The 25403-nt window shown below is 38.7% G+C and overlaps 1 protein-coding gene across 3 annotated transcripts in view; it reads right to left on the bottom strand.

Annotated features, from left to right (window-relative positions):
- The window catches only part of LOC133418802 (vesicle-fusing ATPase-like), a 47200-nt gene extending 24212 nt beyond the window's left edge, over positions 1 to 22988 (bottom strand). Inside the window, exons 1-9 of one of the 3 annotated variants that reach the window (XM_061707647.1) lie at positions 22905 to 22988; positions 19715 to 19797; positions 14549 to 14651; positions 13866 to 13905; positions 10023 to 10189; positions 9769 to 9879; positions 9463 to 9532; positions 8696 to 8851; positions 3328 to 3527 (exon numbers count right to left, since the gene is read on the bottom strand). In XM_061707647.1, the coding sequence (XP_061563631.1) occupies positions 3328 to 3527; positions 8696 to 8851; positions 9463 to 9532; positions 9769 to 9879; positions 10023 to 10189; positions 13866 to 13905; positions 14549 to 14651; positions 19715 to 19797; positions 22905 to 22916 (942 nt within the window). In that variant the 5' untranslated portion in view covers positions 22917 to 22988. Of the gene's footprint in view, positions 1 to 3327; positions 3528 to 8695; positions 8852 to 9462; positions 9533 to 9768; positions 9880 to 10022; positions 10190 to 13865; positions 13906 to 14280; positions 14304 to 14548; positions 14652 to 19714; positions 19798 to 22904 lie in introns of those variants that run through there. The other 2 variants (XM_061707648.1, XM_061707649.1) reach the window with 2 other exon arrangements.
- Between the last annotated feature and the right edge of the window lie 2415 nt (positions 22989 to 25403).

The following is a 25403-nucleotide window of genomic DNA, read 5'->3' as shown; positions in this document are numbered from 1 at the left end:
CAGACTTTCAAACAGCTCGTAAATCTCTCCATCGTGAATAAAACAGACCAATCTGAGCGGTGAGCCCGTTTGTGGGAGTAAACCGAAGGAGATGAGTTACTCACCGGCACAGAATGCACAAGTGTGCAATCCTTATTCAAGTAGAAGTACGCTCAGAAAAAAAAGGCCTGATTAAAGTTAAGTACTGATTGAATTCATCAAGTTCAGTCTCTGAAGTTCATCATTAAGTTGTTGGGTGTGGTTTTTGGTTAATTACTCAAAATTGTCCTTACAGCTCAACTTCAACAACAGCTGACGTGCACAAGGCCACAGATGAGGAGTCGTCTCCGGCTTTCAGCTAGGCTGCTCATTAAAGTCTCCTCCTGACTAGGGCTGTTCGATTAATCGATTTTAAATCGTAATCGCGATTATGTAATTAGAACGATGTTAAAACGTGAAACTCGTAAAATCGATTTTTCACCTTTTTTTTAAAAAATGTTGTTGTTTTGTTTTTTTTTGTTTTTTTAAATTGGAAATATAACTTACTGTATGTTTGCAAGTGCTGATTTGCTGATTTTTTTTCAGAGATAAAACTTTATATTTTATTATATTTTTTAAAACTTTTTTTCAACTTATTTTACAAAGTTTTGCACTTTATTCATTCATTTTGGGGCAAATGTTCAATAAAAAAAACAGCATATTTGAAATCATTTCTTTGTCTTTTGTCAATTCACAAAATAATCGTAATCGTAATCGAAAATCGGATTTTGAGAGAAAAAAAATCGAGATTTTATTTTTGGGCAAAATCGAACAGCCCTATAGCAGACATCACGTCAGTGTCTCCCTCTCGTGACCTTTTCAGAATGAGCTCCAATGATTTTAAATATCTAGATATCTATCTACATTTTCTCAGACAGCAGAGCTAAATGTATCCTCCAAAGTCCACAAATCAGTTCAATACTAATGATCACACCATTTACTAGACCCTCCAGAAAAACGCGGGCAAAAATCCTTGATTCCGCGGACTAAAATCCTTGATTCCGCGGACTAAAATCCTTGATTCCGCGGGCTAAAATCCTTGATTCCGCGGACTAAAATCCTTGATTCCGCGGGCTAAAATCCTTGATTTTGCGGGCTAAAATCCTTGATTTTGCGGGCTAAAATCCTTGATTTTGCGGGCTAAAATCCTTGATTCCGCGGGCTAAAATCCTTGATTTTGCGGGCTAAAATCCTTGATTTTGCGGGCTAAAATCCTTGATTTTGCGGGCTAAAATCCTTGATTCTGCGGGCTAAAATCCTTGATTCCGCGGACTAAAATCCTTGATTCCGCGGACTAAAATCCTTGATTCCGCGGACTAAAATCCTTGATTCCGCGGGCTAAAATCCTTGATTTTGCGGGCTAAAATCCTTGATTTTGCGGGCTAAAATCCTTGATTCCGCGGGCTAAAATCCTTGATTTTGCGGCTAAAATCCTTGATTTTGCGGGCTAAAATCCTTGATTTTGCGGGCTAAAATCCTTGATTCCGCGGGCTAAAATCCTTGATTTTGCGGGCTAAAATAATTGATTATGCGATTAAATGTGCGGGTTTTTTTATGTGCTTTTATGCGGTGAAATTGCGGAATATGCTGTAAGTTGCGGAATAGGGCGGAAAGTTGCGAAATATGCAGGAAGTTTTTCCAAACTTTATGCGAAAATGTCGGCGATGATGCGGTGAAATCAAGCGAGCCCCGCATAATTCGCATATTCAGCGCGGACATATGCAATATTAACCCCAGTAAAAGTGATTTTTCTGCACCAGACATTGAAATCCACGGAAGGTCTGTAAATCCACGGACAGCCGTGAAATCCGCGAAAAATTCCGCGATCACGGAATCGCGGATTCCTGGAGGGTCTAATTTACTTCTTCAGCCGTTTTCTCTCTGACACCTGTAATGACAGCATTATTACACCGATACCTTTCTCTCATCCTGACACAGAAATATGATTTGGCTGTTGAGGTGGATGGAAAATGCCAGGGAGCAGCAGGGTGGGGGGTTATCCATCCATCTGCAGACCCGTCAAGTTTGACGTAGCATTTAAGGCAGGTGTGGGGCTGAGTATATTACACGCTAGATGGAGTGTGTGTGTGTGTGCGTATGTGTGTATAAGAGGGACTAATAGGAGGTCAAAGGAAACCCAGCCCCTCATTAAGTGGTGCAGAGTGAAGCTCGATGCTCCACTCAAACCAACCATCACTACTGGGTCTCTATGCCCGCCCTCCCCCTTTTACACACGGGGTAAAGGGCAGATCTCTCCACTGCTGAAGAAATCAATGTTTTGTTTTTGGAGCATGAAATTTTTGGAGCTGCGCTTTACAAGCATGACAGGACAATAGCGAAGGACCTGGGAGAGCAGACGTTCCCACCAGGACGGATCGTAGAACCGGAGGCTGAAATAAAACGACTAGGGGTGGGCAAAAATATCGATATGGCAATATATCGCGATACTTTTCCAGCCGATTCAATATCGATATTCAAAATTTGAATATCGATTTATTTATTTTTTTTATTTTTTATTTTATTTTTTTTCTTATCCCCGATCTTTTTCCCATTATATCACCCAGTGCTCCTACCTAAGTGACAGTCCTGGGCATTGCCACTCTCTACCAACCCTGGGAGGGCCCTGCACTGAGCTCCGGTTTTATTTCACGTTTTATTTCATTTTATTATTTATTTTTTATATAACACAATTGCCTGTCCTTAAAAAATTAAAAATAATGGACAGAGGTTTATTTATTCATGGATTTATATCTATACTGACTGATCACTGTGCTTGTCATTGGTTTTAGTACCCATCTTTCTTGTGTTTATTATCATTTGCCACATAATTAAAGCAACCTTATACTAAATTTAATGTTAATTTCATATGATGTAAATAATATGAAAAACATATACAAATATGTTGTAACTTTAGCTTGTATAGTTATAATAAAACATTGTTTTGACTCAGTTTGTCCCATGAATTGTCACTATGAACGTGCAACTCGGATTTTAAGATCCATCACTATCATCTGATGTACATATATACAACTTGGATTTTAAGATGTGTAATGCATTTTTAAATTTTTCGGTGAACTATGTAGAATATAATAATCGGGATATCGCAATGTGTATCGTATCGTGGCTCAAGTATCGTGATGCGTATCGTATCGTGAGGTCCTTCCCAATACCCACCCCTAAAAACGACCTCCTCCATCAACACCGCTGGTGTTTTTTAATCTTTGCTCAGGTTTGGTGTTTTCACTGTTCCAAAGACACGACAGCCGTTCACATGATCGCGACACCAAGGGGATGTTTATGTCCTCTTACCCTCTTCTGTTCATCTTCTGCATCAGCAAACAGCTTCCTGATGTTTGCCTCAGACTCTCCGACGTATTTGTTGAGGATCTCGGGCCCATTGACGATCTTTGGCTCCCGGGCCTTCAGCATCTTGCCAATCTGTCGTGCCATCAGGGTTTTACCACAGCCCGGGGGTCCGAACAGCAGGATTCCTTTCACGTGCTTGCAGCCTAGAAGCAGACGCACAAGCGGGGAGTGATTAACTGATCTTCAACTCGATGGAGACGGCTCTTATTTCAAAGCTGAAGAATTGCATAAAGAAAATGTCCACTAATCACACACTTCATGTGTTTGTAAGTCAGACCCGAAATCAGACTCGTGCAAGCTCCATCTTACCGAAGCATACTGGGTGAAATGTGTACGACAAAGCGGAAAAACAAAAGGATAGCCTTTTTTTATTCTAAGGTTTCTCATCAGGTGTTGAAATGAACAACAACTTTTATGCCGTAGATTTGCTGGTGTGCTTGTCCTGCTGCACGGCTCGTGCACACATGGCCTCACGTAGGGCTGGGCGATATATCAAGATTTTAATATATATCGATATATTTTCAAACTTGATATGGTACGAGACAATATCGTTTATATCGATTATTAAAATAAAATAAAAATGTATTTTTTTTTTATGATTTTGATATAGCTTATTTTGTGACAAATTAACTTGAATGTTTTATTTGAGATTTGCACAAATGTTTTGTTATTTGCACAACTGTCAACCTCAGTGGAAAGGTCTGCCTGTTACTGTCTACATTGTATTAATTTAATTTAATTATTATGCAGGAAAGGGATATTTGTTTTATTTTATTCAAGAAGCATTTTTATTCTAAATATGCAGGCAGTTTATTTTTATTTCATTTGTTTTATACATTCTGATATTGTGCAGACCTCTGTTAATAAAGGTACCTGTGTGACATTTGGCATGAGGCATTGTATTAAAACTGAGGGTTTGCCTCAGAAAAAAATGAAGCTAACAGAGATGCTATGCTATAATGCTTTTGGAGAAACCCCAATTATGGCACAGAAAAAATATCGATATATATCGAGTATCGCCATTCAGCTAGAAAATATCGAGATATGACTTTTGGTCCGTATCGCCCAGCCCTAGCCTCACGTTTGACTCGAGAGCACTCGTCTGTACGGAGGAGCTCAAACGGCTGAAAGAAGCCGACCTCCGGCGGGAAAACAAACCCACGTCATCACTTCTCCACCACCGTTCTTCACAGTTGGGAGGAGGCGATTGTGCTGACGTGCTGCGTTCACTTTTCACCAGCATTTCCACTTTGGTCACATCTATTCAAAGGAAATTTGTTTCAGAAAACCTGTAGTTGTTCAGGTGAAACCTGCACTACCAGGTTATTTACAAATAGAAGAGGCTTTCTCCTGAAACCCCAGACTGATGGGAAGCAACAGTTGCTCGTCTGAGATCAGTGCTGATGTTTTTCCTCTTTGGCACTCCTCAATGCACTAAGATGTCGGTCTGCCAACAGACAGACCTGCACAAGTGTTAAATATCACAGACATTGGTCCAGAAGTCTTGTAGATGGTTCAGACAAAACTTTCATTTTTAGGTTGTATTTACCTCATTTTAATTCCTAATAACTTGATTACTTTTTTATTTCCACATTAGGAATGGGCGATATTTTACCGTTCACGATAAACCGTCAAAAAAATTCCCCAAGGTAAGAATTTGTCATCTCGCGGTAAAAACGATAAATTCCCGTTGATGACGTTTTTGTGTAAAGCTGATTTATGGTTCTGCGTTAAATCTACGCACAACGTACATGAAGGAAGGAAGGAAGGAAGGAAGGAAGGAAGGAAGGAAGGAAGGAAGGAAGGAAGGAAGGAAGGAAGGAAGGAAGGAAGGAAGGAAGGAAGGAAGGAAGGAAGGAAGGAAAGAAAGAGGAAGGGAAGAAGGAAGGAAATGAGCCAGAAAGAAAGAAAGAAAGAAAGAAAGAAAGAAAGAAAGAAAGAAAGAAAGAAAGAAAGAAAGAAAGAAAGAAAGAAAGAAAGAATAAATGTTTTTGTGTAACAAACATGGTGGATCTGAGAGCGAGATAGATTTATAGTTAAAAAGGTGGAGTTGAATTGGTATTTTTTTTATCGTCATTTTTATCGTTATCTGGATAAATGCCAAAATTATCGTGATACATTTTTTAGTCCATACCGCCCATCCCTATTCCACATATAGGGTAAAGTCAAGAATTTACTTTGAAAGCTGAAGAAACAAAACTACACAGAGAAACGGTTCTCATGCTTCTGTGTCGGTGAGCAACAACACAAACCCCAGGGCCACATCGCTCAGACAACCGCACAGACGACTGATTCTCAACATTTCAGACAACCAAACTTGTTATTTTCCTTCAGAATAAAGTTGAAATGTAGAGACGGAGCATTTTCCACTCTTTCTTGCTGACGGGGGGGGATCTCTTACTGGTATTTTGCACCTGCCTGATGACATTTAGCCCAGACTAATTGAGAGGCCGCAGATAAGCATCTGAGCTGCCATTTGGGCCCGCTGAGGGAAGAGCAGGCGGGCTGACAGGTGGGAGCCGGCTCCTCCAGCAAGGTGAGGAAAAGTGATGTGCTTGTGCTGCTTCTGGCCAGACAAAGCACAGAAGCTTCTGTCTGTCTGTTTCACCTCTCCTGAAGCCAAGCGGAGACAAGGAGAAACTTTCAAACTTTTGCTTTGACACACACGCACACACACACACAGACACGTAGTGTGGCGTGCAAACACACACTGCTCCTCCGTCAGCACCTGCCGTCCCGGCTCCCCGTGAGCACCAATTAAAACTTTACCTTTAGCTGGATGCTCTATCAGGACACGCCATCTCATTACAGCAGCCAGCTGGCTGCAGCCAAAGGCCAGGTCCTGCACAGACACCCAGCTAAAGGTCACGCACCCACACACCCGCCAGCCTCCGTGGGTATCAGCTTTAAGTAAACTGCGCAGTTTTGGGAGCCTTCACAGGGGATTTTCACAAGCCTTCCAGATGTAAGAGCAAAGATTACGACAAACCTGTGAGCAGATGTGACTGCGTGTGGGGAGGAAGGCTGTTGCGCATGAGTCACAGAGAAAACCACCTCATGGCTTTCATTAGAACGAGCTGATGTCCTCTGGCAAGTGAATCATCATGTAATCTGACAGCTGTCACAGATTTATTAATGAGTGTGCACAGAGGTTTCTGTCAGGGAATAACTGGGATTTTAGTCACGAGTCTGAAGGACAGTGCTCTGTCTGTCTGCTCTTTGTGGCTTTTGCTGTTTCAGACAATATTACATTCCACGTGGGAGTTCTTCTGTTTGCCATTCTGTGAGCCCAAGGATAAAACATTAGCCAAAACGTAACCCTACTACTACTACCACCACTACTACTACTGTCATTTAGCTTTTATCCAAAGTGCCTTACATGTGAGAGAACAAACACACAGGGAGCAATTAGGGTTAAGGGCCTTGCCCAGGGGCCCAAGGTGGTTCATCTTGTCGCCCTTTTCCACTAGAACAGGGGTATTCAACTGTATTCGGCCAGGGGCCACATCTGCAAAAGGACTGTATGGAGAGGGCCGCACAATTTGAAAATGTGGGGGTTTTCAAAATGTATTTTGCACTCAAAGACGAAGATTTATGTAAATATAATACATTTGTATTATACATTTGAATATATCTAGTTTACATATGAATTATGTATTAATTGTCTCCAGATTTAGTAATTGTGAATGTTAAATATAATATTCAGATAAAGAAATATTATTTTAAATGCAAGTTCAATTTAAAACCATGCATTGTGCAAACTTAATGAAATTGATATTGACCTACTTTTAATAAAACACACCATAATGATAAAGCACCACTTTCCACCAAGATTTCCTTATTTGAATATTATATTAACCATTGAGCACAACCATTCTAGTCCATAGTAGCCAGTTATAAAAATATTATAAAAAAAAAACAAAAAAAAAAAATTCAACAAACACCCCCTTTTTTTAAATATGACCAGGGGCCACATAAAAGCTCCTGGCGGGCCGCATGTGGCCCGCGGGCCGCCAATTGAATATCCCTGCACTAGAACCTACTCAGCCCGACTCGACTCGGTTTTGCGCTTTTCCACTAGGGGTCTAACGTGCCGAGTAGATACTTTTTCTGTAACTTCTCTGCCGAGGTTCTAAGCGGCTCAGTCGGGCTGCATCTGACGTCATCACACTACAGGCCACCGATTGGTCAGGCGGTTGGCCAATCAGATGTCTGAGTCAGGATGTGACATCGTTTCAAGAGCGACTCGCCTTTTCTTGTTAATTTTTCTAGAAGAACAATGGCAGCACAGAAATCTGTTCCGTGGTCAAATTCCGAGGTGGAGACCTTCTTAAACCTGGTGGCTAGGGCTGGGCGATATATCGAGATTTTAATATATATCGATATATTTTCAAGCGCGATATGGTACGAGTCAATATCGTTTATATCGATTTAAATTTTTTTTTTTTTTTTTTATGATTTTGATATAGCTTATTTTGTGACAAATTGACTTGAATGTTTTATTTGAGATTTGCACAAATGTTTTGTTATTTTCACAACTGTCAACCTCAGTGGAAAAGTCTGCCTGTTACTGTCTACATTGTATTAATTGTACAGTGTATTTTAATTTAATTGTTATGCAGGAAAGGGATATTTGTTTTATTTTATTCAAGAAGCATTTTTATTCTATATATGCAGGCAGTTTATTTTTATTTCATTTGTTTTATACATTTTGATATTGTGCAGACCTCTGTTAATAAAGGAACCTGTGTGACATTTGGCACGAGGCTTTGTATTAAAACTGATTGTTTTTTTTAAGGGTTTGCCTCAGAAAACAATGAAGCTAACAGAGATGCTATGCTATAATGCTTTGGGGGGAAACCCCAATTATGGCACAGAAAAAATATCGATATATATCGAGTATCACCATTCAGCTAGAAAATATCGAGATATGACTTTTGGTCCATATCGCCCAGCCCTACTGGTGGCTGAGGAAAATATCCAGAGAGAGCTACATGTAGATGGGGCCACGAGGAATGAAAGAATATACCAGGAGCTTTCTCAGTCCATGTCTGCTCAAGGCTACAAACGTCACAGCAGCTTCGCTCCAACCCCGCCTACTTCTGATCTGGGTATTGAAAAGAAACGAGGGCAAGTCGTGGTGAGTCGAGTCGGGCAAATAGAGTAAAAGCGCCATTATGCGCCAGCAGAAACTACGGACAGCAATGGACAGTGTTACTGCATATTACATGCTGTTCTAATATGGGGCTGTGGGGGTGCAGACGCCCTCGGGTGAATGAGTGATGGCAGGCGAGGAGATGTCGGGGCTCACCCATCTGTTCAACTATGTCTGGAGGGAAGACTCGGGAGGCGAAGGCTCTGCGGAAGATGTCAGAAAACTCTCTGTCAAGGCCGCCGATACCCATCTTCTCAAAGTTCCAGTCTGGGCTGATGATGGACTGCCGAGCATCTCGGGTTTTAGATTTCCCTTCAGGGTGAAACAAAAACAGACAGTGAAAGTGTGACTGACAGGTTGAAAACATGACTATGCACTCACACATGCAGCAGCGCACTCTCGCACTTTCTTTCCCCCCCTTGTAATCATCACTGATGAATACTGAGGTAGTAACCAGACTCCTCAATTGACTTTATAAACCTTGTGCGAGGAGGAAGAGGAAGAGGAAAGAGAAGCTTTTTATTTTTCTCCCATAGGAGGTAGGATTTTTATTTTAACTTTATTTATAGTTATCATGAAATATTACATTAAGGGTGTAAATCCAAACTGCAAGTCAGGTGGCCCCGCTGAATATGAACTCTGAACAGTTTCCAATAATATGTGAAAAAAAAGCAAGTCTCATTTTTATTCATTTAGCGTGTTTGGGGCGCCCCCTTGTGGCAAAACCGAGAACCACCTTAGAAGTTGTGTTATGTAAAATCACATTACTTTCTGCATAAATAAGTAGTCAGTAAGCTTTGGTTTTTTTAAGTTAAAGGTATTTGATTAAAGAAATCAATATTTTGACCTCAATGATATGGAGGATTCTTGTTGTGCAGTAGCTAAAAAAAAAAAAGTGGTTAAAAACCAGGCAAAACACTCACCGATCAGTACGATGGCCGAGACTTCAGACTTCTCAAAAATCACTTGACTGTTTGGCAGCAACAAACCAACCTTGATCGGAGGGGGAAAAGCAACAAAAAGGATAATAAGTCTGGGAACTGGTCCAGTCATCAGGCTTGTTTTCTCTGCAACGACAGCAACTGCATATCTATATAAACACAGGGCGTTACCGGTGGGACCTCCTGTTAACCAACAACACCAGGCACCTCAACAACACCGGGAGTGTTTCGTTATTACTGCAACTTCCACGGACAATGAAGAAAGATAACAAAACCATCTGCAGACACCTTCATCTTGGACGCTTCAGAGACGTTGCCTCCCTTCAGAATCCGGGCATCCATGGCCTCGATATCTTTTATCACCAGGTTGAACAGCTTGTCAGAGAAACTAAACACCAGCTTAAAGTAAAAAAATAAACAAAAAGAAATGAGGATTACTTTAATTCAACTAGAAACCTGCGTTTCTGCAAAAGTAGAATAATCAAACTGACACTATCTGAGTATTTAGTCACATGTTATTATCTCATTAAAGCCCAGAGCACCTGCTGGCCCACAGTGAAGGCCTGGTTGTTGAATTCCTGGAGGAACTCGCTGGCCATCTTGTCCGAGTCGTAGGCGTTGCTGTCAACATACTTCTTCTGCAGAAAGTCGATTTCCACCGTCATGTTGCTTATACAGTCTCTGGACTTGTCAAACTTGTAAGTTGTCACTGTTGGTGGGACGAAACACAAGGTGGGGTGGCCGGCATGTCAGTAAAAGCAACTGTTTTCGTTGATGCATCTAAAGCCTGCAGGTCTTTGTGTATTTCTAACCTCATAACTAACACCGGTTGACATTTGAGTTTTCTGTGAACCTTCATTCAGCCGTTTAATAAAGATCCTTCTAGACCAGGGGTCGGCAACCCAACATAATGAAAGAGCCATATTGGACCAAAAACACAAAAAACAAATATGTCTGGAGCCGCAAAAAATTAAAAGTCTTGTATCAGCCTTAGAATGAAGGCAACACATGCTGCATGTTTCTATATTAGTTAGAACTGGGGGGAGATTTTTTTTCATTATGCACTTTGAGAAAAAGGTTGAAATGTCGAGAAAAAAGTCAAAATTTCGAGAAAAAAGTCGAAATGTCGGGAAAAAAGTCAAAATTTCGAGAAAAAAGGCGGAAATGTAGAAAAAAAAGTCAAAATTTCATGAAAAAAAGTCAAAATTTTGAGAAAAAGGTTGAATTGTCGAGAAAAAAGGCGGAAATGTCGAGAAAAAAGGCGTAAATGTCGAGAAAAAAGTCAAAATTTTGTGAAAAAAGTCGAAATGTTGAGAAAAAAGTTGAAATGTGAGGAAAAAATGTGAAATGTCAAAAAAAGTCGAAATTTCGACAAAAAAGTTAAAAATGTCGAGATTAATGTTGAAGTACAATCTCGAGAGAAAAGTCGAAATGTCGAGAAAAAAGTCAAAATTTCAAGAAAAAAGTTGAAATATCGAGAAAAAAATCAGAATGTCAAGAAAAAAAGTCAACATTTCGAGAAAAAAAGAAGAAAAAAGGAAAAAAAGTGAAGAAAAAAAGGAAAAAAAAAAGAAAAAAAGACGAAAAAAAGGAAAAAAAAGGTCAAACTTTTTTGAAAAAGCTCCAGGAGCCACTAGGGCAGCGCTAAGGAGCCGCATGCGGCTCTAGAGCCGCGGGTTGCCGACCCCTGTTCTAGACAAACTGATCTTCTCTGACCGTCACCTGCTCGGCTGGCAGCGCTCGGCCCGACATTATAAAACCAAAGTGCAGCTCGATGAGCACAACAGACCAGAAACACACAGAAAACATGAAAATGCAGAAGGCTATTGTCTGGAAGGTTATTGTCTGCAGGCTTGTGTTATTACGTGGACATTTGATCCACCATAAACTTAAACATTTGTTGTATCATTTGTTGCATTTGGACCAACTTCAATCAAATACAGATTTTCTTTCTCAAACTGTGAGTAACATCCGAGGTCCTTCCTATGATTCATGAGAAGACTACTTGTCAAAAACCAGGCTCTCGTTCTCTGGATGCTGCTTCACCTTTGAGGCAGATGTGCAGTGGCACCACCCACCGACGCTACGACGTAGGTCATATTCCATCCACCCGTCACAATGTCAGCATGCAACCATTGGTGTCAGTTTGATTCGCTGAAATGTCTTGAAGTCAATGTAAGAATCGTGGTGAGAACAACCGAACCTTCATTGATTTGGGTCCAGTTGCTTATCAAAGTGACTATATTGCGCTGATCTTAAAGAGGACCTATTATGGCATGTAATATCTATTTTAAACAGGCCTTGAATGTCTTAAAAACAAGCTTTTGATTGTTTTTTTCTAAATAAATTAGAAAATCAGCCTCTGAGCCATGTCTTTATCACCCCAGTCTCTAACCTCCTTATCTATGCTGGATTCTGAGTGGGCGGGGAGGCTATGATAATGAGGCACTGTGCTGATTGGCTGCCTGAAAGACGTGTAGCAGGGGAGGGCACAAAGCATCGCTTTGGGCAGAAGATCAGCCGGCTGCGTACACTATTAAACCGTGTCCTAACTATATGCGATGCGAGCGAGCGGCAGCGACAAAATCAATTCCATTGCTTTATTTTCTATTGGTCTGTCCTAACTGGCCGCGGGCGCCGCAGTGCGATGCGCTGTTTTGAGCTGAACATTATACGGACGCCCTGCTTCTATTTTCTTCCCGTCGCTCGCGTTGAAAGCCGGTTGAAAGCGCTGAAGGAAACAGTCATGGATGAGGAACGGCTGATCCAGTTAGTTGAAATGAGAAGTTATCTCTATGATAACCAGTACTCGAGTTGAGGGGGGATGGCATTCCCCTGAAATAAAAACGGTCCAAATCATCCCCCCTGTAAAACTGCCACCCCCCCCCCCCTTTCCATTCATTATGTCATTTCATCAATGAATGTGGTTTTACTGCTATTTCAACATTTAGAGTCATCACCAGAAAAATAACTTATTTGACAATTTTCACCTGTTGCAAGTAAATTTTCACTTGAAATAAGTAGAAAAAATCTGCCAGTGGGACAAGATTTATCTTCTCATTACAAGCAAAAAAAACAAATTATCTGTCCCCACATGATAAAATCCACCATCCCCCCTGTGGGCCCTGTGGGCGTGGTTTGCATTTTGGTTACATAACGAAAATCATCAGAATCTGAACGGTTCGTAGATGGACGGCTCATCCAGGCGGCTGTACAGACACTGCAGAATTTGGTTGCTTTCCTCCTTCTCTGAGTTGGCAGGCTGAGGGGAGACCACTTTATATATGTTAAAGCAAGAGAAAACGTGTTTTTCATAATAGGTCCCCTTTAAGCCGTCTCATTTTCATCTTTGGTGTTTCTATTGTAATCCTGAATCCAGCACGTCAAAATTACTTACTTGAGCTCAGTGATCCTGTTGCCTTTAGCTCAATATCTTCAAGTGTTTTCTGATTGGTTCAATTCCAGCAGAAACAGAGACCTTGACCTTATAAGGAAATTCCCCTCTTACAGCGGTCAAGCATAGGGATCATGGGTGAGATGATAATTCATCATCATAACATTGCACACAAGTCAGAAAGCATGTATATGCTTGATACCGTGCCTTCAAAAAAGTATTTTAGTAAACATTTGGTCTTTCACAGGATGGTAGAATAACATTACAAGTTCTTATTTATCTGGAATAAATGTTGTAATATTAAAAATAGATACATTCAAGAGATACATGAAGCTACAGTGCAGCTATGAGCTGTTAAAAAAGATTCAATCATCAGTTGAACCAATATCATGATCTAATGTGTCATTTTAGTTTTTTACTGCTGGATTTGGACTCGGCTCATTTGGACTAGTTTTGTGGCACCAGTTTAAACTCTCAAATTAACTAGTTGAGGCATTATTTGCACATCACTGCCAACAAAGTACTTTTCATTGTTGATTTTTACTTCTTTTTTTTTTTAACTCTTTTTCATGCAGCTTGAAACAAACTGGTCCTTTTCTCCTGATTTTTCCCTCCCACTGCTGTGCACACCCAACTCAACGCTGTCACTCACCAAGCACAAACGTTTTGTTTTGTGAATTAATCAAACAAACTCCACGTATCACAAATACATTAATCGGAATGAGGTTATTATGTTACATTGCATGATCTACTCTACTATTCCTACTTCTGCTGCTAATAATACGAGCAATAATAATAAAAAAAAATGTTTTTGTTTCCCAGCCTCCTTCATTACTCAGATGATACAATTAATTTCAGCTGATCAATTGTTCCTTCTCTCCTTTGGGGTCTCAGGGGCCAGTTCTCTGGTTTTGTTTTGATGTTGTACTGCCTCCTGGTGGCCAACAAGTGCAACTCTCTACAGAAATATCAGTATATTCTTTAAGCTCACCTTTAAAGTCGTAACCAAGCACAAGGCCTCCCCATTTTCTCTGTGGAGAAAAGAACCAGCACCATTTAGTACCATATCTTAACATCTTTGCAAAGCTTCACATTGCTATGTTGGAAACAATGGGGTTCTCACTTAGCCATTAAAACTGTATTTTCTACTACGTCACTAGACAGAGGACATCCACAAATCTAAAATAAATTCACTTTTCACACTGCAAAAGCTCCTCGGGTACAGGTCTTATTCATCCCTCATAATCAAGTTTACAAAACTTTGAGGATCACCGTTTTATACAGAGCAAAGGCTCTTTTTTTTAACGATGGCTTATTCATCAAATATGTCAATCACTAATCACTGACTGAAAGTCATTCGATCCTCGCAGTAAAATAAGACTGTCTTGAGGAGGTTACAGTAGTACCTGTGTTTGGTTGTAGCTGCCAGCTTTTTAGATAGAGGAGAGCAGGAAGAGACAAAAAAAAAGAGAAAGCAGTGACAGAGATTGACACAAAGAAGTGTACGGGAACAGCTCACAGACAATAACAACGTTCACAGCGTTACAAGTGAGAAAATAGCCAGCATGAGTGTTTAGATAACATCTGTGGATGCAAACTATTCAACAAGGGCATTATCAAAGAAATAAAAAAAGATGTCCGATTTTCAACGAGCTTTGAAAGTAATCAGCTCACCTGTGGCAGGCTGAAAGCGATGCACCCGACGTTCACCTCAGGATGCGTCTTCAAGGTGAAAACAAACTCCCGACCCTCGTTGTATACAGTCACATGGCTGCACCAAGATAAAACATTTCATCCCACTGAAAACAGGAACTTGATAAAAAGTATACAGTGCAGTGCGTATTGTGGACGTGCGTGTGTGACATGACTGAACAAGTAACATACAAATGTAAAAAAGATTTTGGTAAAGTGCTCGACTCCGGTCCAGCCAGCCGTCATTCGTATTTACGGTCTAATCAGCTGCTCCTAAATTTCATGTGCGCTCCTATTTCAATCTTTACGGCAAATGAATGAAAGCGGCTTAGAAACAGACAGATATGAAAATACTGAGTTTGAGATAATGCAGATGTTTTTTTTTTATATATTTTTTTCATTACCTTGATTACACCCATACTTCCACCGTAATATTTACAAACTCTTACTGTAAAATTATTCTTTTTTACTTCAGGTTCTGTTTTGCAGAAACTATAAAAATGAATTCTCCCATAATTTCACCCAATGCCTCATATACCCCTCTTCATAACTAGAACAAGCATGCTTAATTTCAAACAATTTTTCTTTAGAAATATTGAAATATTAAGGTGTAAACTTCAAACACTACTTTTCTACAAAGGTCAGTTGCCTTTGTTGCAGAGACTGCTTGGTAACAAAGTGCTTAGTAACCTTTCAGCCATGATATGCAGTTGTAAAAATTATATTTGTGCATGTTAAATAAATAAAAGATCATAATAATACACCTAATGGAATACTGTAATCCAAGTCTGTATAAACCCACGTAGTATTTTAAAATGACCAAATATATTTCTAAGTTATTTAGCAGGATAAAAACGTAATAACTTATTATTATATCATTATTCAACATTTAATCATACTACTACTCCACAGGTTGTTAAAGGAAAAATGTTTGCTCTCATATTAAGAGACATTTTTCAGAAATTATTTTATGTCCTTGCAATTATTTTCTGTGCGTATTTTATACATTGGTAACACAAAATGAAGGTGAGAAAGACAAAGTCATATGTATACAGGGTAAACCAAAGAGAAATGTATCACAAAAACATAATTAATGTTCATTTTTTCCAATTAAAGATTTGTAACGAATCACTTTACTCTTTTGGTGCTAGTATGTACGGGTCGGGGGGCCCGGCTGGTCTTAGACACAAGTAGGGGGGCTCCAAGGAAAAAAGGTTGGGAACCACTGCTTTAAAGGGTGACAAAGCTCTATTTATCTCTCAGATTTGCAAAAAACCTTAAAAACAACATTTGTATCTTAAAAAATGACATCTGTTGGGTGTTTTAATATCACCCACAGGCTTTTCAAGGTTTCTGCACAAGGACAATGGTGAACATGAGGAAACATATCACCATGGCAAAGAGCAATCATGCAAACTATTGCACATTAATTATATAAGCTAAGATTGGCCGATTTAATATGTGGATTTCAAGGGAAAACTAGATCTGTGCTGTGACATCCGTCTTTTGTGCACCAGGCTCATCCAGAAAGATTCAGACTACACGACCTCCTGCGTTAATGTTGGAAGACGCCTACTGTGGATCTAGAAACACTAAGCAGTTCTCCCCTGACTGCAACACCAATCCAGCACCGGGTTCAAGTTTGTCAACAATAGAGGGATGCGCATGACGTCACAGATGCGACTTCACAGCGGGTTACGCCCACTGAGTGGCAGAAAGACTGAGTGTCAGAAAGACTGAGTGTCAGAAAGACTGAGTAGCAGCGTAAACTTTCAGTTTGAGCAACTGGAAAACATCTAAAATGGGAAAGAGCAGTTGTGCGATCGACTGCACTCATAGATTTAGCAAGAAATCGGAGTTATCATTTTACAGACTGACGAAAAATAAGCTTAAGAGAGACAAATGGATCGCTGCAATTCGCAGAAACAACTGGATTCCAGGCACCGAAACGTGGATTTGCGGTTCCCATTTTGTATCAGGTAATGTTGGATTTTTGGGTAGCTAACGTTAAACAGTCAAATCATAAAGTTCGGTGTCCTCATCACTTTAATTTCGCCAACAAATCCTGCCTTGAAGTAGGACCAAGCGTCAAGACTTTTGTATGCCTTCAAGCTTTGCTTCGTGTATTTCCCCGGCGTAGAAAATAAGTACATATAAACATCAGGAAACTCGATTCGTGGCCAAATATTAATATCCATGGACCACTGGTTCTTCAGGTAACTGTACAGGTCACTGTCAAGTCCAACTGACTTTAATTTAAGCCGATAATCGGCTGTTATCCCGTCTTCTCCACAGTTTTCCCGACTAGTTGCAGCCAATTTTGCCACTCATGTGACGTCAATGCATACCCTCTATAGGATGCCTGATGAACTTGGACGGGACTGGTCAACAGGACCTGGGACCTCATGTACTAACGGTGAAGACGGTTACGCCAACTCACGCCAAACTGTAAAATACTAATGAAATATTGATTATTTTCAGTATTTATTCAATTTTGAATGAGCGGCGTTCCATAAGCCGGGCCGTCGATCCCGCCACACCTGCGTTTATTTGCTAGAGCTGCTGAAGTGTTTGTTCATTTTTTGTTTTTCTGATGTTGCTAGATCTCGTTGATGCGTTCTTCCACAGCAGAAAACAAAGCTATTCCTCATTTCCTGGTTGAATGACCAGAGCGCGTATGTGAAGTTGGCTTCACATTGGTGCGTCTCTTTAAGGGGAAACATCAGAGCAGTTTAGTTTTCTGGCAGTGAGAAGTTATTCTAGTCATTTCGGTTTTTAATCTCTTATCTTCTTTCTCTCATCCTTTCCTACTAACCCCCACACAAGTGCATTCTTTTCAGGCCATTGTACTTGCTGGGTGTCACTTCCTCTGCTCTTTTGAATCACACGAGTCTTGAACACCACGTGCCCTCGTCTGCCATTTTTACCATTTAGTTGGCTTTTGCTTCTCTGTAGTTTAGAAAGCAGAACTTATTCCGGGTGCTGTTGATTCTTATCACTGACACTGTTAATACATTCTGATTTATTTGTATGAGAGACGTAGTTTGCGGTTATTTTGCACATATTTGTAACGTCTGCTGGTTGCAAAGGCCTGTGTTCCGACTCCTTCCTTCTGTGTTACTCTATAGCGCCACCCCTGGTGACGGCTGGGACGCACGTTATCAACAACCGTCATCAGAAAAGTATCATTAATCCTTTAACAACTAAACAAGCACTCCCTTTTGTTACACAACAGTTTTGTCTATTTGTCCATGAAGATGTCAACACACACCTATGAGTGATCGGTCACGAAGCAACATCAATTACGCACATGAAATGAAATTAATTCTAATTTTCACTGAAAATAAAATAGTGTCTGATTATCACATTAATTAAGAAAAAAAAAAATCACATGAGATTAGTTCTCTCATCTACAAGAACAGACAACTACACGCGTATCCTATAAATGGCTGCGTGAAGTCGCAGGTAACAAGAAGACAAAACGATCGAAGAGTTTTGAGTGCATGTGACCTTGAGTACAGAGGACCAAAACTGACATGATTAAAAAATAAAAGCAGAAATATGTACAGGACTGTCTCAGAAAATTAGAATATTGTGATAAAGTCCTTTATTTTCTGTAATGCAAAAATGTCATACATTCTGGATTCATTACAAATCAACTGAAATATTGCAAGCCTTTTATTATTTTAATATTGCTGATCATGGTCTACAGCTTAAGAAAACTCTAATATCCTATCTCAAAAAATTATAATATTCTGGGAATCTTAATCTTAAACTGTAAGCCATAATCAGCAATATTAAAATAATAAAAGGCTTGCAATATTTCAGTTGATTTGTAATGAATCCAGGATGTATGACATTTTTTTTTTTTTTTTTTTTTTTTTTTTTTAAATTGCATTACAGAAAATAAAGAACTTTATCACAATATTCTAATTTTCTGAGACAGTCCTGTATATTGTTTTTTTCTTTTACTTATACATGCATTCCTTGTTCTCTTTTTACTTTAACTTATGCATTTCTACCTCATTATGAGGGGGGTGGCCCTTCTTGGTCCATCTACTCTACCATTGGTCAATAAACAGGAAGGAGCAGGATCGGGCCAAAATTAAGACTATTGCACAACCTAACGACTAAAACGAATAATAATAATGTCCACAGTTATAGTTAATATATAATAGCTGCCTTTGACCAGCCCTACAACACGTAAAATTAATAGATCATTTTAGAAATTTACCCATTAGACCAGGGGTCGGCAACCCGCGGCTCCAGAGCCGCATGCGGCTCTTTAGCGCCGCCCTAGTGGCTCCCTGGAGCTTCTTTAGAAATGTTTGACCTTTTTTTCTTCTTCTTTTTTTATTTTTTTTCCTCTTTTTTTCTACTTTTTTTCTTCTTTTTTCTTCTTTTTTTCCTTTTTTATTTTTTCTTCTTTTTTTCCTTTTTTTTCTTCCTTTTTCCTTTCCTTTTTAATCTCGCCATTTTGATTTTTTTCTCGAAATTTAGACTTTTTTCTCAAAATTTTGACTTTTTTCTTGAAATTTTGACTTTTTTCTTGAAATTTTGACTTTTTCCTTGACATTTCGACTTTTTTCTCAAAATTTTGACTTTTTCATCCCCATTTTGACTTTTTTCTCGACATTTAGACTTTTATCTAGAAATTTTGACTTTTGCATAAGTGCATAATGAAAAAAAAATCTTCCCCCAGTTGTAACTAATATAGAAACATGCAGCATGTGTTGTCTTCATTCTAAGGCTGATACAAGACTTTTCATTTTTTGCGGCTCCAGGAATATTTGTTTTTTGTGTTTTTGGTCCAATATGGCTCTTTTAACATTTTGGGTTGCCGACCCCTGCATTAGACAATATTCAGTGTTCAGTGGTGTAAACAAAAAGGTAGTGAGAGCAGCATTATACATACACTGAGGGGTATGTATGTTTATCCCAGTGTGTCACTGCTGGTTGGGCAATAGTCTTGATTTTGGCCTGATAGCTTGACCCGTCTCCTCAAATGCTTTTCTGCTTCCAGGTGCATAGCTAACTGTTATCATACTATACCCAATATATTCGTATCAGTCATTCATTTCATGCGACAGTGACCATGAAGTCGTTGCTGAGGCTATGCAAACTCTCGTTAGAGGAAATCCCACTCACGGTTCGTGTTGCTCCTTGTCACTGACTACAGCACAGTTGGTCAATGACAGTGCTTCTGTGGGACATTTAACTGCTTTCAAAATCTGAAAAGACAACATAGAAAAAAAAATACAATCACAGCAGTGCAGAAGCAGTTTTTACTCATGCATAATCAAAAGTTCACTATCATGGCACGGTGCATTTTCACACTCTAAATAATGAACAGAATCGGTAACGGGCAGCCTTGTGGAGTCCAACTGTCACTGGAAACAACCCCAACTTACTGCCAGCAATGTGGACCAAGCTCTGACATCGGACACGTGGGGATCGAACAGCCTGTATAAGGGATTCCAGCACTGCATACTCCGAAAGTACCGCACTAGGGCTGTTCGATTAATCGATTTTAAATCGTAATCGCGATTATGTAATTAGAACGATGTTAAAACATGAAAATCGTAAAATCGATTTTTCACTTTTTTTTTTTTTATTTATTTATTTTTTTTAACCTTGTCTGCACACATATTAATGATTGATACCATATTAATGATTGATGGAAATACCTCTCAATACCTGCGACAAGTGCCCCATCGGAGAGGCTCTTTAGTGTAGGAGGGGGCGTTGTAACATGCCACCGGGCATCCCTCAAACCAGATGCGGTAGACCGGCTCGTGTTCCTTGCAAAAAACTTGCAAATGTAATGACTGACATTACCCACCTCTACCTCCTTCATGGGTTGCATTATTATTTAGCATGCAAAGACCCAGTTTAGTTTAATTAGAAAATGTCTTGTTTTATTTAATTGGAAATATAACTTACTGTATGTTTGCAAGTGCTGATTTGCTGATTTTTTTTTTCAGAGATAAAACTTTATATTTTATTATATTTTTTTAAACTTTTTTTCAACTTATTTTACAGAGTTTTGCACTTTATTCATTCATTTTTGGTTTAATAAGAGCAAAGTTTGCACTTAAAGCCCAATGGGGCAAATGTTCAATAAAAAAACAGCATATTTGAAATCATTTTGCCTTTTGTCAATTCACAAAATAATCGTAATCGTAATCGAAAATCGGATTTTGAGAGAAAAAAAATCGAGATTTTATTTTTGGGCAAAATCGAACAGCCCTAATACAAACTATATATAAATACAATACAATACGTATACAAACAACTCCTATCTTTACCAAGAGTAAAACAGCATAATCCAGCAGCCAAAGTGTAAACTATTGCTTTGCTATTTGTTCATGTTATGAATTAAGAAGGCAAAAGGTCTGGGCTTGTTTTCATGCAATAGAAAGCTGTCGCTGAGAACCCAGCACTCAAGCAAAAGAGACTATCCTAGGGATGCTACAAAATAAATGAATACACAAACAAAGAGAATAAAGATAAGTATAGAACTATTCATGGGGGGTGTTCATCACAAGATGCAACGCTTCCCTGAGAATCAAGAGAGAGGACAAGCAGGGATCTGTTTTCACATTCAACCAAATCTGTCTGGAAAGTGCTTCATTACATTAATACATTCATTAATAATTACATTTAATTAAATTACAGCTTATCAGATAGGAGCACTGGTTCACCCACAAGAATAAAAACTGAGTTTGTGCTGCCAAAATCCAGTTTCAATATATTTGTTTGCAGTAATAATTACAGTGAGACTCCATTGGCTTTGGTTTTGGCACCTGGTCTATCTGGTTCATTACAGTGATGACAAAACAACAAGACTAGGGGTGACTAAGACTGTTGCACAGTAGTGCATCATTTATATAAACAAGTGGAAGCAATTTCTTTTTTTTTTTTTTAAATCTCGCCTGAAACCTCAAATTCTTCAATGTTGATTTAAAAAAAAAAGCCTTCTCTAAAACCTTACTAGACATGAAATGCAGTACATTATTGACCTGACAAGACATAACAATTCAAACCCACCAACTGTCATTACCACAGGCTCACATTGCTGTATGATCCGGATGGACCAGGTGCCTCAGATAATAAATATGTTTCTGTCATTCTGATCATAAATGTTAATTTGATTGACAGATTATTTGATTCATATCCATTGTCATAAAGCAATAAACTCCTTTGAAATGGTAATAGGGCTGAAACGATTCCTCGAATAATTTGAGTAATTCGATTACAAAAAATGATCGAGGAATTTTCTCTGCCTCGAGGAATCGTTTAATTTTGCCAGCTCAAAGCAGGTATTTCGCCCGGACTACGTTTAAAAAAACACCTAATCTTTTAAGTGATGTGTTATCAGGTGTAATGGCATTTTTAGGTTAGAAATAAGAACATTTCTTGGTAAGATCCTTAGTTTTTTGAGTGAAGGCAGTGAACTTGGTTAACTGATGTAAGTTCAGGGTTTTTAAATGCACAGCCATGAACCTACTGTATTATATAATTTAGTCTTAGTAATGTCAATTAACATCTAACATATTATGTATGTTTATGATTGCTCTTTAACTAAACAAAAATAGGTTTTATCCGATTACTCAATTAATCGATGGAATTTTCAGTAGAATACTCGATTACTAAAATATTCGACAGCTGCAGCTCTAAATGGTAATATCAAATATCAATGTCATCTTTTTGTCAAATACTTTTCAATGACTTTATGACGAAATAAACAAGACAAGAAGAAATCTCAAAAACCACCGAGAGCACAAACCTTAATGAAAACACAAAGTTTTTCACGAAGGTTTGATGTTTTGATGTTAGATGTTTTGGACTGGCAGCTCAAACAAGTAAGGTTTATTTACACTGCTGCCGGTTCGTGGCATGAGCAAGCTTCAACATTTCTGCTAGGTTTTATGACTCTTCTCTTTCAATTTTGTTGATTTAGTCTCGACACTTCCTCCTCCCATTTTCAAAACACACGTCTTTAACTACTACATTCACAGTCCTCAGCAAAACATCGCAGTGATACGGAGGCCACGGCTAGGGTGATTAAGTGAACAGCTAGTGAGACTGGTCAGCTAAACCGGACCAAAACATTTGAGAGAATGATTAAGTGGACAGCTAGTGAGGCTGGTCATGAGATCTCCATCGTCTTCCGGGCGGCTTCGCAACTCGTGAGTGACAAGTGCTCCTACCACACACGACAGGTCTCAGGTCTCATTTGACGTGTGAAAAAGTATCTGGTCATCAATGCACCACCTCAGTGCTGAGCATTTTCCATCAGCAGTGTGTAGGTTTAGTATCCCTGTGAAAAACTCACCCGAGCAGCCATCTTCCAGGCTTTCTTTAGACTCCCGTGAGGAGGATTGTTGTAGAAACAGTTCCGCTGACAGGGCAACTGCTCGACCAGTGACGTACAAGAGGCGCCATCATGGGCGGGAGCAACGTAGACATGTACACGTAGACGCCCCATGGAGCTGCTGCGATACGTCAACGTCGCCGCCATATTGGATGTGGCAAGACTGCGCTGTTAACTAATACAAGTAAATTGACTTATTTTCATAAAGGGCCTTTCTACAAAGAAATGTATGTTTTACGTCTCATTTATTCATGCACACACGCACTAATATACTTGGGAAACTACGACGGAGTATTAGGGCCAAACTAAGACAAAAAAAAAATGGAAATTACGAGAATAAAGTCGTAAAATTACGAGAATAAAGTCGTAATATTACGAGAATAAAGTCGTAATATTACAAGAATAAAGTTGTAAAATTCCGAGAATAAAGCCGTAATATTACGAGAATAAAGTCGTAAAATTACGAGAATAAAGTTGTAATATTACGAGAATAAAGTCGTAATATTACGAGAATAAAGTCGTAATTTATGAGAACTCTGAGCAGTCTTCTCCCTGTGTTAAAATGAGGAATATTGAGCATCTTGTGAAGTTATATTTTGGTATCGGTTTCACAAATAAGGAAATACTTCACCTTTTGGCACATCAGCATGGAATTATCAGTATAAGGACTTTAAAGTGATTGTGCAAACAACTGTGTCTATTTCGAAGAAGGAACTACGGAAGAGTATTGGGCCAGGCAAGTTGAAATGCTGAGGAAAAAAGTTTCCACTCTCAAATTTTTTTTCTCTTGCATGGCCCTAATACTCTTCCGTAGGAAACAGTTTGGCACCACATATATTTAATTTTCTCAGACGGCAAAAATAAGAACTTGATCCCACATAGGAGTAATTCCGATATCAGCTATAGAGAACAAGGTAGTGCCAAAAAACAATATATATCCCCCCTCACAAAAATAATAAAAATAGAGAAACATATTTTATCATCAACAAAGAATATTTTACATTTTTATACATTACATTACATTTTATTGTTATTGTTATTTTTATGTCTAAAAAATGGTTCAAATATGTTATTTTGTTATTTGAAATTTTTTTAATTTGTTTTGTTGATGAAAAAATATGTGTCTGTTGTGAGGGGGGATATATATTGTTTTTCGGCACTACCTTGTTCTCTATAGCTGATATAACATGAATTACTCCTATGTGGGATCAATAAAGTTCTTATTTTTGCCGTCTGAGAAAATTAAATATATTATATTTGGTGCCTAACTGTTTCCCAGGTATATTAGTGCGTGTGTGAATGAATAAATGAGACGTAAAACTTTTCTTTCTTTGTAGAAAGGCGCTTCATGAAAATAAGTCAATTTACTTGTATTAGTTTACAGCGCAGTCTTGCCACATCCAATATGGCGGCGACGTTGACGTACGGCTCAGCGCTCGATGGGGCGTCTACGTGTACATGTCTATGCCTGTACGTGACCTAACGTCATTACGCAAGAAACGTAGCGACATAGAGATGTACAAAATATAAAAAAGCGTTTTTTTAGTCAAGGAAGGCAGCTTTGTATTTATTATCAAATTATTCGGTTTTCTATTAATTTTCTCTAAAACTCTGGCTTAAAACATTCTAAATAAAAAAAAGCTAATTTCTCTTGATGATTTGACAAAATTTGAACCCGTGCATGCGTTTATAAACTTCTGTTCAGAAAATGGAGCTTTCTCTCTCTCTCCATATATATATATATATATATATATGCATACACGCATACAAACACGCACGCACACACACACACACACACACACACACACACACACACACACACACACACACACACACACACACACGTGTGTTTGTATTACACATCATGAGCAAAACAGGCTGTATTCAAAAGAACCATGTATCATATTAATATTAATCATATTAGAATTAAACATTTTAAGTTGAACCACTCCAGCAAGATAAGTTATATAAAAAAATAATAATGCAAGGATAAGAACAATCCTCTTTATATCAATAAATGAAACAACTAACTTAATATTTTTTTCTTTAAATTTTGAAGAGGAATAAAACTGACATTTTCACAGAATCAAAAGTTCTCACCTCAAAACGCAAACAAAATAAATAAATTAAACAGCTCAACAGAAAATATAATAGGATATTACTAACTTACTCAATGTGCAATAATAACAACAACATTAATAATAATAACAACAACAACAACAACAACAACAACAACAACAATAATAATAATAATAAACACCTGTGAGAATAAGAGAAAGTACATTTGAAGCAAAACAAGGAAGTTTCCACTTAACACTCCAATCTCTTACAGTAATTTGATTGATGATTGTTGTAATTGGGTATTTGCAGACTTGTTATACAGATATGTTGGTCATCACACCTGTGACCAGTCTTTGGTTAACAGACTAGCTGAAACTAGCAGTGACAAAATGCTGAGGT

This window comes from Cololabis saira, chromosome 19, assembly GCF_033807715.1.
Source record: "Cololabis saira isolate AMF1-May2022 chromosome 19, fColSai1.1, whole genome shotgun sequence".
In the NCBI taxonomy this organism is placed as follows: Eukaryota; Metazoa; Chordata; class Actinopteri; order Beloniformes; family Belonidae; genus Cololabis; species Cololabis saira.
Note: the sequence above shows the minus strand (reverse complement) of the source record. Positions and strands in the feature narration are given on the sequence as shown.